The following is a 14,774-nucleotide window of genomic DNA, read 5'->3' on the forward strand; positions in this document are numbered from 1 at the left end:
TATTATATAGTAAAGTTCTTAATATTAGGAATAGCACTTTTTTGTCTTTTTATCTCCTATGGTACATACTCCAGTGTCATGCATATAGGCAATATAGACTTCAAGAACTACTGCATTTGCTTGGGAAATAGACCTATGTATAAATCTCTCAAGTAGCCTTACCTAATATCTTAGCTACTATAAAATTTTTAAAGACTTTAAGATTATTCCAAAAGCTGTAGATAAAATTATTTGGTACAGTATAAGAATTAACAAGACTAGACTGGAGCAATAGCTTAGTGGTTAAGACACTTGCCTGTAAAGCCTAATTAATTACCAAGGTTCAATTCCCCAGGACCCACATAAGCCAGATGCACAAGGTAGCTTATGCATCTGGAGTTTGGTTACAGTGGCTAGAGGCCCTGATGTACCCATTCTCTCTTTCTCTTTCATAAATAAATGAATAAATAAATAAATAAATAAATAAATAAATAAATAAATAAATAAAAACATTATTTAAAAGACTGGGCTAGAGAAGTGGCTATGCAATTAAAAGGCACTTTCGGGCTGGAGAGATGGCTTAGCGGTTAAGCACTTGCCTGTGAAGCCTAAGGACCCCGGTTCGAGGCTCGGTTCCCCAGATCCCACATTAGCCAGATGCACAAGGGGGCGCACGCATCTGGAGTTCGTTGGCAGAGGCTGGTAGCCCTGGCGCGCCCATTCTCTCTCTATTCCTCTATCTGTCTTTCTCTCTGTGTCTGTCGCTCTCAAATAAATAAATTAATTAATTAAAAAATAAAAATAAAAAAAATAAAATAAAAGGCACTTTCATGCAAAGCCTGATAGTGGCCTGGGTTCAAATCCCAAGTATTTCCATGAAACCAGATGGACAGAGTGACACATGTATCTGGAGTTTGTGGTGGCAGGAGGCCCTGGTACATAAATAAATAAAATACTTTTTAAAAAGGAATTTTAAAAAATAACAATTAGAGCTGGGCATGGTGGCACATGCCTTTAATCCTAGCACTCGGGAGGCAGAGGTAGGAGGATTGCCATGCATTCAAGGCCACCCTGAGAACACAGAGTACATTTCAGGTCAGCCTGGACTAGAGTGAGACCCTACCTTAAAAAACCAAAATAAATAAATAAAAAACAATTAGGATTAAAATTTAGGCTACCTGATACTGAAAAAGTTTTCAAAGTGAGACACTACCTCAAACCCTTTGCCAAAAACTCTTAATGAAGTAAACATAGATTTAATGTTATTTTTAATAATGATAACAGTTAATAAGCAAGAGCACAGGGATTTTTGTCCTTTAAATATTTATAAAATTTTATTAGATATAAACACAAATATGTATCAATAATATATAAACCGTAACAGTTTCAGCCCAGAGCTGAGCTATGAAAATGGAATTATAGGCTGGAGAGATGGCCTAGTAGTTAAGAAGCTTGCTGGTGCTGCCTAAGGACCTATGTTCAACTCTCTAGGTCCCATGTAAGCCAGATGCACAAAGTGATGCAAGTGTATAAGGTCATACATGCACACAGGATGGCATATGTGTCTGGAGTTCGACTGCAGTGGCTGAGGCCCTGGCCTGCTAATTCTCTCTCTCTATCTCTCTTACTCTTGCTTTCTGGCATAAAAAAGGCCAGTCTGTTAGATTTGCCTCAAAAAATAAAGAAAAACAAACAAAATGGAATTTATATATAAAGAAAAACTGCCTTCTTGTTCTCACTAGTTGAAACACAAAAAAGTAATTGCCAAAAATGTCATTGGTTTTTAAATCAACAATTTTAAAGAATTTTTAAAAAGGAAAACATTGAAAGGTAATTTTCAGTCTGACAGCATCTCTGACATTTTTTCATCTAAAAGGCTAAGCAACAAGTTTTACCAAGGATACAGGTAAATAGCACACAAGATAATGAGGTTGCCAACAAAGCAAAATACTAAAATATAAATAAATTTAGTGGCACCATGGCCAATGAGAAGACTGAACACATTTCCCCTTTAAAGCTTTAATTTTTTGGTGGGTGTGGTATGCTCACATATGAGTTGGTGCAGGTGTATGTACAGCATGTGTATGTGCATATGGAGGCCAGAAATTGGCTCTGGGTGTCTCACTCAATCACTCTCCATCTTACTTTTTTTTTAAATTTTTTTTTAATTTCTTATTTATTTATTTGAGAGCAACAGACACAGAGAGAAAGACAGATAGAGGGAGAGAGAGAGAATGGACGCGCCAGGGCTTCCAGCCTCTGCAAACGAACTCCAGACGCGTGCGCCCCCTTGTGCATCTGGCTAACGTGGGTCCTGGGGAACCGAGCCTCGAACCGGGGTCCTTAGGCTTCACAGGCACGCGCTTAACTGCTAAGCCATCTCTCCAGCCCTCCATCTTACTTTTTGAGACAATGTCTCTCACTGAATCTAGAGTTCACAGACTATGCTAGACAACCTAGCCATCAAGTCCCCAGGAATTATTCCACCACACTTGGAATTTTATGTGGGTTCTGGGAATATGAACTCAGGTCATCATGCTTATGCAACAAAAACTTTATCCACAAAACCATCTCCCAAGCCCAAATCTTTAATTTCATAGTAGAAAATCTAATTCATGTGTGCAGCCTTAGCACAAATTCAAACAATGTTTTAAGCCTTAATGACAATAATTATTAATCAAGAAGAAAAAATAAAATTCCTAGGTTTAGATGGTCTAATTTTCTACTCTTTTTTAATAAGAGATTTTCACATCTCATTTTAAAGCACTAGGAATTTTGAAAGCTGTCTTTCACTTATATTAGCAATGAAAAATAACCCTCATCAACATGTAAACTTAGCAGCACTTAGCAAGAAACTCCAATAGGAGACTTCAATGGTACTGGGCTACCTTAATATACTTTAAGGTAAAGAAACTTTCCTCTCTTGAAAACTACATTCCATGTACCTGATACAAATTAGGATAAATTTAAGTGTCAACAAGTTGCCATTATATTTATAAAGAGCTTTTTGAAAATATAACTTCATTTGGCACTGATATCAAGAGATGCAGGCAAATTTCTCCCATAGTAGAAAAACACCAAGATTACATTCCCAGTAACAGAAATATACTGTTTTGCCAGTATTTAGGAAAAAAATGAAATGTAAAAGTGTTTAGGAAAAGTAAAATATATATTAAATATGTAGCATAATTTGAGAAATGTTCCATGGGCTTTCACACTTTGCCTATTAGATAGAGAAATATTGGATAAAGCTTACCTTTGTAGCATCTAATAGCTGTCTAGAATTGTCTTTTCTCCATCTCTGCCACATAGCATTTCTTAATGACTCTGGGTTCTATTGAAGAGATAAAGAGGGGACAGTGTTTTAGAATGCAAACTTAATATCCTAAGATTATTTGTTCATAAGCATACATAAAATTCAAAGCTATTGTCAATGCTAGAGAAATGGTATGTCATTAATTTATGCCTAAAAAGACAGAAAAAATAAATTTTGCAAACATGGTATAAAGTACATTATCTTATTCACTAAAGGTATCCAATTGGATTTCTTCATATCCCTCATCTCTCTAGCTTTATCTGTTTATTTTTTTAAAAAATTATTTCTTAAAACCCAAGTATGCATTGCTTCTTTGTTAAAAGGATCTTATAGTCTTTTCAAATATTCCTCTTTTTTGTTTGAGAAAGAAAGAGAGAAAAAGAGAAAGAGAACTGGTGTGTCAGGGCCTCAGCCACTGCAATCAAACTCCAGGCACTTGTGCCACCAGTGAGCACATGCGATCTTGCATTTGCCTTACCTTTGTATGTCTAGCTTAAGTAGGATCTGGAGCTCAAACATGGGTCCTTAGGCTTGCAGGCAAGTGCCTTAACTGCTAAGCCATCTCTCCAGCCCAAATATTCCTTTTGTGTTCTGACTCCCTTTACTGCATTTACTTTCACTCTACCATTTGTCTGTTCTTGCTATAGTCTTAATCTGAATGCTAAATATAGATACTGCTCCAATGTTTAGTAAAAATGCTCACAAGATCAGTTTGATTAAATATTTCTATATAACTAGCTAGTAGATTCCAATAAAAATTTCCCCAGGGTAAGTTTTTCCTTGGTATGTTCCAAAAGTGAAGCTGAAATGAGGCATAATACATAACTTCTCCATTATAGACTTCTGGATAAGGACTAAAAAAGCCAACTCTGTACAACTTGGGATAACAGAAGAATCAGGGTAACAGCAAACTTTATTCCTGAGTTGAAGGAAAAAATAAGCCTAGCTGGGAGTTTTTCCACAAAGCAGAAGTCAGGAGAAGCAAGCCACCAACCAGTGCCCAGCCACAAAATACTACACCAGGCTGGGATGCTGTCAGCGAGGTGCTCTCTCTCCTGGATATATACTCCACAAGAACAGTATGCTACAGAGAGGGGAACTTGGTTGCAGAGTCACAAGGGTCTGGACACACTGTGAGTGAATACACAGCCAGTAAGCTAAAACTGAAACTGAGATTCCCCATGGGGCCCTGGAGTTAATAACCTGAGGAGACACCACTCCAACCAATGCCTGGGCAAGCTATGGGGGAACAGGAAAAGTGAGCTGCTGAACACTGAACAGTCTTGCCAATGGGTGGGAGGAGCAAAGGAGAAGCTACCCAATGACAAAGATAAGTGCAGGCAAGTGGGCTGGGCAGTCCACAACCTTTCTGAGCCTTAGCCATAGAAAGCACAATAAAAAAGAAAGAACAATCACCCAAACAGCAGAGACAAAGTTAAAACTAGAAGGTCTCAAACTGAGACATTTCTGGCAGAAAGAAGAATACCCAATAAAATTATCTGTGCAGAAATGACAAAGTGATTTAATTTGTTTTAATTACTGAGTATAGTGGTTTCAATATAAAATGTCCCCTGTAGACTCATGGGTTTGAATACTTTATTCCCAGCTGGAAATGTTTATCTGGAAGGTTATGGAACCTTTAGGAAGTAGATCCTTGTAGGAGGAAAAGGATCACTGGCAGTGTGCTTGAGGTTTTATAATCCAGCACGGCTTGCTGTTCTTTATGTTCTCATTCATTCATATTATCTCTTTCCCCTCCCTCCCTCCCTCCCTCCCGTCCTTCCAACTTGACAATGTGATACCAGCTTCCTGCACTTGCCATACTTTCCCACCACAATGGACTCTACCCTCTAGAGCTATAAGGCAAAATAAAATTTATCCCTCCCTGCATTGTACTTTAATTACTTGCTTTGTTTCAGCTTTTATCATGCCTGAAAGAATTTCAGGAATGCCTCTTCTTTCTCTGTAACCTACTTTATAATATTTTCTCCATTATTTCTCATACCTCAAACCCATATACTTTCTCTCTCAGTCATACTTTATTGCCCCTTTTCCCATTCCTCTGCATTTCACTGATGAATCATTAGCACACTTAGCTCTACTAAAACAAAAACATAAACTACATTTTCACAATCAACACTCTTCTGCTTCTGTTTTTGGACTTTTAGCAGGAATACATGTGAAGTACACAAGGACGTTCTATTGCAAGTCAACACTGGGACTACTGTCATATTATTGTACCTGTTACTACAGTCAGATTTCCCCTTAAACAGCAGTAGAGTACATAAATCCATATGAAGACAACTCAGCAGGAGGACTCATGTAAAATAAAGGAAACAAACAAAACCAGTGAGGAAAAATAAACAATGGAAAGCACATCTGTCCCTATAGATGCATAAAACACAACTAATAAAACACACTGCAATGACACTTCCACAAGTTTACAACTCCTCAATACCTGAAGCCAAAGTGTCAGAAAAAGACTGCAGGGGCTTATGTTTAAAAAGGATCAATGGTCACATACAGAACTCAAAAAGACACAGGAAGAAATCACTTCAGGATCTAGAAGAGGAAGTCAGCAAAATGGATGAAATGGTCTGCAATTTGGAAGAAAAATTCAAAATCATGAAGGAAAAATTCAACAAAGAAATTGAGACACTAAAAATAACCAAACAAAATGCTGCAAATGAAAAAGCAAATCAATCAATAAAGCGGAAAGTATCACCAACAGACTCAAGCAATAAATTTCAAAGACATATTACAAGGTAGAGACAATAGTACATTTAGACATATAAAAGAATAAATGCAAAAGGGGGCTAGAAAACAGACTGCTCAGTGGTTTAGGCATTTTCTTGTAAAGCCTAAAGTTCTGGGTTCAATTCACCAGTACGCATGGAAAGCCTGAGGCACAGAGTGGTGCATGCATCTGGAGTTTGAAGCAGCAAGAGGCCCTGGCACACCCTTTTTCTCTTTGCTTTCAAATAAATAAACAATAATGTTTTTAAATGACCATGAACAAAATTTTCAATGAGTCTGGGACAAGTTCAAGAGACCAAACTTAAGAAGACACAGGGGAGAAGAACCTGAGATAAAGATTAAGGGCACAGGCAATTCATTCAATGAAATCATAACAGAAAATTTCCTAAAACTAGACAAAGAAATGGCTATACAAACACAAAAGGTTCTTAGAATTCCAAACAGATATGACTAAAAAACCTTTCTACAACGTATCTTAGTCAACATGTCAATAATACAAAGTAAAAAAACAATACAATACATTAAGGTTAAAATGCTAAATCACCTACAAAAGTAAAAACATCCAAGTAACAGGAAATCTTACATCAGCAACCCTAAAGGCCATGGAAGCATGCTATAACAAACGTAAAGCCCTGAAATCAAGTAACTGCCAACCAAGATTGCTATGCCCAAAGTTATTTTTTTAATTGATGAAAAGTATAAGAAAATTTCAAGATAATCACAAACTAAGGCAATTCACAACAACAAAGCCAGCACTGTAGAAAATACCTGAAGAATTACTATAAACAGGAAGAAGAAAATCTCATCCACAGAAAACTGCGATTTTCATGAGAGGAACAGATGAACAAAGGAGATCTGAGAATGAATCTATCATCACAAACTAACCAACAAATTCCTTACACCAGTAGGAGAGGAAGAAAAGGACTATCAATAACCTAGCTGAAAAAAACAAACTGGCAAAAACCACAAGAAACATCAAACCTCTCTCTCTCAATAATAACTTAAAATGCATATGGCTTCAACTTACCATTAAATAGATGCAGACTAGGTAGCTGGATAAAAAATAAGATCCAACCACTTGATGTCTTCAAGACACATAGATCACTGGTAAAGACACCTGCAAATCGACAGTCAAAGGATGGAAATCAACCCACCAAGCAAATAGAAGCTAAAAAGCAAGCTACTGGAGCTATTTGATATCTATCAAATAGACTTCAACTAGAGACTACTTATATCAGGTGTGGTGGCATAAACCTTTAATTCCAGCACTCAGGAGACAGAGTTAGGAGGTTTCCCATGAGTTTGAGGCCACTCTGAGACTCCACAGTGAATTCCAGGTTAGCCTGGGCTACAGCAAAACCCTACATAGAAAAACAAAAAACAAAAAAGACAACTTAAAAGCAATAAAGAAGGCTACTATATGTTAATAAATTGAAGAATTAATCAAGAAGATATTATAGCTGTAAATATTTATGAGGTTTCCAATTTCATGAAACAAAGACTAAAAGCCATGATAAATTAGATAAGGTCCTGAAACATTAGCGGGAGGCATCAATATCCCACTTTGATCTTTAGATAGGTTTCCTAAACCAAAATAATCAACAAAGAAATTTCAGAATTAAATTGTACCATAGAGTAACAGGATTTTGTATCTATAGAATATTCCATTCAATAAATTTGGAATACACTTTTCTCTGTGGCTCACAGAACCTTCTCTAAAATTGATCACATTATGTGTCACAAAGCAAGTCTTAACAAATACAAAAATCAACTGGAATGATTCCTTACACTTTATAAAATTATAGTGAAATAAAACTAAAAATCAGTATAAAGAGTAATCACGTAAATGACACAAATATTGGAGACTGAATAATACACTTGGAACCTGAGAGGAGATTTAAAAATTTTTGTAGTAAGATTAGAACAATAGTACAATTGTCCAGAACCTTTGAAATACAGCTAAGACAGTTCTAAGAAGAAAGTTTATGGCTATGGGTGTTTATATTTAAAAAAATAACAACTTAATGATGTTCCTTGAAGGTTCTAGAAAAAGAACAAGGCAAACTCAAATGTACTACATGGCAAAACAAAAAATAGAGTAGGGTAGAGACCAATAAAATAAAGATTAAAAAATAAAAATAGGGCTGGAGAAGATGTCTTAGCAGTTAAGGCGTCTGCCTGCAAAGCCAAAGGAACACGATTCAATTCCCCAGGACACATGTAAGCTAGCTGCAAAAGGTGGTGCATGCACCTGGAGTTCATTTGTAGTGGCTGGAGGTTCTGGCACACCCATTGTCTTTCTCTCAAATAAATAAATATTTTTAAATAAATAAATAAAAATAAACAATGAGTTAGTTCTTTGTAAAGGACAAGATAGACAAATACTTAGCTAAGCTAACGAGAATATCCAAATTAATAAAATAATAGATAAAGGGGGGGCTGGAGAGATTGCTTAGTGATTAAGGTGCTTGCTGGCAAGGCCAAGGAACCCAGGTTCCATTCCCCAGTACCCATGTAAAGCCAACTACACAAAGTGGTACATACATCTGGAGTTCGTCTGCAGTACCAAGAGGCCCTGGTGTGCCTTCTCATTCTCTCTCTCTCTCTCTCTCTCTCTCCCTTTATCTATCAGTTCCCCTCTCAAATAAATAAAATATTTTTAAATAATTAAAAGGCGAAATGCTTTAACAGACTCCATTGAGATTCTGAGAATGATTAGGGAATAATTTGAAAAAGTATTCCAAATAACTAGGAAATATGGAACAAATGAATAAGTTTACAAATACACATATGACCTACCAATAATAAACCAAAGGACTAAGGATATACCCCAGCAGGAAAGAGGGCTTGCCATACAAGCATGAGAGCCTGCAAAAGCCTGATTGACACTAAACTTAATTCCCTGGCACCCACATAAACAGTTGGATGTGGCCATGCATGCTTATAACCCCAGCCCTGGGGGAAACAGATTAGAAAATTCTGGGGCTCACTTATCAGCTAGTCTAATCAATAAAACAGCAGCTCCAGGTTCAATGAGAGACTCTGTCTCACAGAAACATAAAGATGACAAGCAGAGGAAGACATTCAATATTCTCCTATGATCTCTGCATATTTGCACATGGGACATATGTATCTGCACATACACCACACACACACAGGTAAAATAAACTAAATCAAGAGATATAAACCACTTATACACTCACACAACAAGCAATGAGATTGAAGTAGTAATGAGAAGCCTCCCCACAAATCCTAGAGTGGAAAATTTTACTGCCAAATTCTGCCAAAATTTTAACGATGAAGTAACACTAATACTTCTGATACAATTCCACAAAATATAAAGGAAAAGAACACTACCAATCTCATTCTACAAAGTCAGTGTTACCCCAATATCAGAAGTAAAGACAGAGCAAAAGAGAAAACTCTAGACCAATGTCCACGATAAACATGGACACAAAAATCCTCAAAGAAAAAATTAATTGCAAACCAAACCCAAGAGCACATTAAAAAGATCAAATAACCATGACCAAGTAGGATTCATCCCAGGGATGCAAATTTGATTCAATAAATGCATATAAATACATGTAATACGACATATAAATACTAAATATAAAAACAGAATAATATGATCATTTTGATACACATAGAAAAGGCATTTGACAAAATTCAACATGCCTTCATGAAGCAATTTTTTGAGAAATCAGAACAGAACATACATTGAAATAATAAAGGATATATATGACAAATACCTAGCCAATGGAGAAAAACTAAATCATTTCCTCTAAATTCAGGAATGAGACAAGTGTACTCACTACATCCACTCTTAATATAGTTCTCAAAGCAATAAGAAAAGGACACCAAAAGGATAAAGATAGGAAAGCAAAAATGAAACTACCCATATTTACAGATGGCATTATTCTATATTTAAGTAACGCTACAGACTTTACCAGAAAAGTCTTAGATATACTAAATATTTTCAGTAAAGTTTTAGGGTACAAATCAACAGACAAAAATAAGTAACTTTCACACATTCCAATAATGAACTTGGTGACAAAGAAATAAGGAAAAATATCCCATTCACAATAATTCCAAAAAATAAAAGTATCTAGGAATAATTCTAATCAAGGATATCAAAGACCTCTACAAAAAAAAAAAAAAAAAAAAACAACCTTTAAGGCACTAAAAAATAAATCAACAAAGATACCAGATGTTGGAGAGACTTTCCATGTTTATAGGTTAGTAAGATCAATATTGTAAAATGGCTATATTACTAAAATAATATACAGAGTAACTATAATTCCCATCAAACTTCCAATGACATTCTTTTCAGAACAAGAAAAAAACAACCTAACAATTCATATGGAAACACAAAGACCATGCATAGTGCAGTGCATTTAATGTAAAATGTCCCCGCAAACTCATATGTTTTAATATTTAATACACACTTGGTGACAAAATTAAAGAAGGTTATAGGAGGTATTGCATTGCTGAAGGACATGTGTCAATGGGGGTTGGCCATAATTTGTTACATCTTGCATTCATCACTCTCTACTTCCTCCCTGCTGATGTTATAATGTGATGCCAGTTTCCATGCTTTACTCACCATGAACTTTGGAACTATAATTCAAAAATATACCTTTTCCTTCACTAAGCTGCTTTATATTAGGAGACCATGAGAGAGGAACAAGAGTGATCCTCCTATCTCTGCCTCTCAAATGCTGGAATTAATGGCGTGCACCATCACACACTACCAGACCTGTGTTTAGCTCTAGCTATTTGTGCTTGCTGGCTTAGTAGTGTCTCTCTGCTTGGATATATAGAATTAAGCCAGCCAGCTGCTTCTTCCATTAATGGTGTTTCCCCTGGATTCTCTTAAGCCTGAAATAAGTCATTTCTTCCCAAAGCTGCTTTTGGTCAGATATGTCTATCAAGATGAAGGTAACTATACCACTCATGCTCACATTAGCAAAATACTATGAAAGTGACTATGTTCTTAAAAGTGGTCTACAGAATCCCTATTAACATTCCAACGCCAGAATGGAAAAGACTTCTGGGTAAAATGGTGGCATAGCAGCCATGACAAACCAGCCTGGGAAGGAATTTGAGCAAAACCCCAGCAAAATGTGCTCTTCTGAAAAGTGAAGGAATATAGGTTATCCTTAGACACGGCAGAGAAGCTGGAGAGACCAAGATCCACCAGAAAGGAAGAAAACAGCCATAGTCCAACTGAGGCGCCCGCGATCCATGCTCCACGCACCTGCCCAGCACCACCCCACCAGGTGCGCCAGGCTGCAGCAGCAGACACCAAACAACAGATTTTTCAGCTTCATCAGCCTTCTTGAAAAATTAAGAAATCTGAAGGAAAGACAGCTGAGATCAACTAAAGAGCTACTGAAAGTGCGAGCAACTCCAGAAGTCTACTCTCCCATCCCCCACTATCAGAACCGTGAACTTCTGGCATTCAGCCCCCAGTGGCAGCGCAGCCAGTACAGCTGATCAGAGCTCCAACTCCACAGCACAACACAGAGGGATCACGGTGGGCACTCAGCATTGATGAGATTGGAAGCCACCCCACAAGGTAACGAGGACAAATGAAAAAAAAAAAAAAACAGGTATGTAGGCCTACATTAGAAGAGCTAATCTCTCTTCCTTGTCAGGGCAGATTATTAGTTATATATTCTTGTTTGGCTTTACAATTTTCAAATAATCTGTATTTGGGGGTTGAATATTGTTGCCTTTGATGCTTTCATATTTATAGAGCCTTTGTCTTTTGCTTTTGTCATTATTGGGGATAGGGTCTGATCCAGATCCAGGTTGACCTGAAACCCAATTCAGAACAGAAATCTCTACCTTCCAGCTGACAAGATTAAGGGTGTAGAACAACACACACCCTTAGGGATTTTGGCTTTATAGGACTATCTGTTTGTACTAATCCCCACAATTCCATACTTTGTGCTGGTTTTTATTGATTGGGTATGTTACTCAGTTGAAGTTTACAATAAGCCAGTAAATTATTCCACCGAGTCCACTAGAATACTGGCTTAGCAAGCAAATTTAACACCTAGGATTACTTCTTTGGCTTGACTGGGAGACAAGAGCTAAACCTGGCACCTTGAACTCATATCCTGAGGGTATATAGATAACAAATGTCAACCAAAATTACTTTATCCTACAAATCTATCTATCCAAATTGATGGAGAAATGAGGACATTCCACAACAAAAACTAGGCTAAAGGCTAAAGGAAGGATGACAACTAAACCATCTCTACAGAAAATACTTGAAGGAATTCTTACTGTTGAAGAGAAAGCAAAACACACACAGGAGAAAATGGGGAAAAATAAACCACACTCAAATAACACTGAAGAGAAAGGAACCTTAATATGAGACCTGAAACTGTGAAATTGCTAGAGGAAAAGGTAGAGGAAACACTTCAACATATTGGCATAGGTAATGACTTTCTGAATATAACCCAATTCCTCAGAAAATAAAACCACTAATCAAGTACTGTGATCTCATGAAATTACAAAGCTTTTCTATAGCAAAGGACACTATGAATAGAGCAAAAGAGACAACCTACAGAATGGGAGAAAATCTTTGCCAGCTACACATCTGACAGAGGATTAATATTCAGAATATACAAAGAACTCAAAAAACAGAACAGTAAGCAATCAAACAACCCAATCAAAAAAATGGACTATAGCCAGGTGTGCTGGCACAAGCCTTTAATCCCAGCGTTCGGGAGGCAGAGGTAGGAAGATCACCATGAGTTCAAGGACACCCTGAGACTACATAGTGAATTCTAGGTCAGCCTGAATTAGAGTGAGACCATACCTCAAAAACCCATCCCCCCCAAAAAAATGGGCTATGGAACTAAATAGAGAGTTCTCATCAGAAGAAATATAGATGGCATATAAACATCTAAAAAAGTGTTTTACATCCTTAGCCATTAGGGAAATGCAAATTAAAACTAGCTTGAGATTCCATCTCTCTTCTGTCAAAATGGCTACTATCAAGAAAACAAATGACAATACATGTTGGCAAGAAAGTTGTAAAAAACAACCCTTCTACACTGTTGGTGGTAATGTAATCTGGTACAGCCACTGTGGAAATCAGTGTGGAGGTTCTTGAGACAGCTAAAAATAGGTTTGCCATATGATCCAGCTATAGCACTCCTAGGCATATATCCTAAGGACTCTTCTCACTACCTTAGGGATACTCACACAAACATGTTTACTGCTACTCTATTCACAATAGCTAGGAAATGGAACCAGCCTACATGTCCATCCACAGATGAATGGATAATAAAGATGTGGTACATCTACACAATGGAGTTCTATTCAGCAGAAAAATGAAATCATGAAATTTTCAGGGAAATGGATGGATCTGGAAAGGATTATACTAAGCGAGGCCCAGAAAGCCAAATGTCACATGTTTTCTCTCATATGTGGATCCTAGCTACAAATGTATAGACTTGTGTGTGATCTGGAACCAAAATCAGTAGCAGAGGCCCATAAGCTAGAAAAAGGCTATAAGGAAGGGAGGAGAGGGAAGGTCTTAAGGGGATGAATGTGTGTGTGTGTGTGTGTGTGTGTGTGTGTGTGTGTGTGTGTGTAGAAGAACAGATTACAGGGAGGGGAAAGGCCTAAGTGAGGTCAGGGGAAGAGATTGTATAAAAGAAAGGTGGGGTCATGGACCTTAGGAGTATAAAGCATGCTCTTATCTGGACAAATGCATAAATTACTCTCACCAAATTGCCCTGAAAGCACTACACTTAATGTTCACATTCATGTATTAATGCAACTCTCGCTTCTGGTTAGAGAAGCTTCTCTTTTCAGATGGCAGTGACCACTGGGATGACCCAAAAGGCAACATAGTGCTGAGAAGAAGGGACGAAGGAGTGTCCAGCTCTGAAACATCTCACATCCTCCAAGGCTCAGGGTCCATTGTGGGAGAGATGGTGGAAAGAATGTAAGAGCCAAAGGAAGGGCACCACTCCTTTATATACAACTGTCTGGACAAATTTGGCCTCGATATCCAAGACCTTACAGTGCCTAGCAATACCCACACAGGACCCTCATAATAGGAGAAAAAGATGATGACATCAAATTAAAAGAGAGACTAACAGAGAGAGGAAGGGGATATGATAGAGAGCAAAGTTATGAAGGGGGAAGTGGGGAAGGGAAATAACATGGTTTAAGTATAGAAGTTGTCAATAATATATATATATTCCAATGCCAGTCTTGATATCTTGACAGTAGAATGAAAAAAAAATCCTCAAATTTATATGAAAACACAAAAGACTCCAAATAGCCAATGCATCCCTAAGCAAAAAAAAAAACCCAATGCTGGAGATATCACAACACCTGATTTCAAATTACACTACAAAGCTCCAGTGACAAAGACAACTACCAGAAATACACATTGGAAAAAATATAAAGACTCATCCAGAAATGTGCTAAGAAAACTGGTTATTTAGATGTGAAGAATAAAAACAGTTTATGGAGGAAAGGGTTTACTTCAAGTTTACAGTTTCAAGGGGAAGTTTCACCATGGTGGGAAAAAAAAAAAAAAACATGGCAGAAAAGACAGCTGGGGCATTATATCTCCACACAAAGCAGGAAGGAAATTATCTGAGTGAGCCAGCTCTTAAGACCCAGTATGGCTGGGCTAATCAACCCCAAGGTCCACCCCCCAGCAACATACCACCTCTAGAAAGGCTAC

The 14,774-nt window shown here is 37.3% G+C and overlaps 1 protein-coding gene across 2 annotated transcripts in view; it reads right to left on the reverse strand.

Annotated features, from left to right (window-relative positions):
- Abcb7 (ATP binding cassette subfamily B member 7) overlaps positions 1-14,774 on the reverse strand; it is a 128,075-nt gene that overhangs the window by 76,369 nt on the left and 36,932 nt on the right. For both annotated transcript variants that reach the window (XM_004666986.3, XM_045140418.1), the window contains one exon: positions 3,236-3,313. In XM_004666986.3, the coding sequence (XP_004667043.3) occupies positions 3,236-3,313 (78 nt within the window). The remainder of the gene's footprint in view (positions 1-3,235; positions 3,314-14,774) is intronic.

The sequence above is a fragment of the Jaculus jaculus genome, chromosome X (assembly GCF_020740685.1).
Source record: "Jaculus jaculus isolate mJacJac1 chromosome X, mJacJac1.mat.Y.cur, whole genome shotgun sequence".
NCBI lineage: Eukaryota > Metazoa > Chordata > Mammalia > Rodentia > Dipodidae > Jaculus > Jaculus jaculus.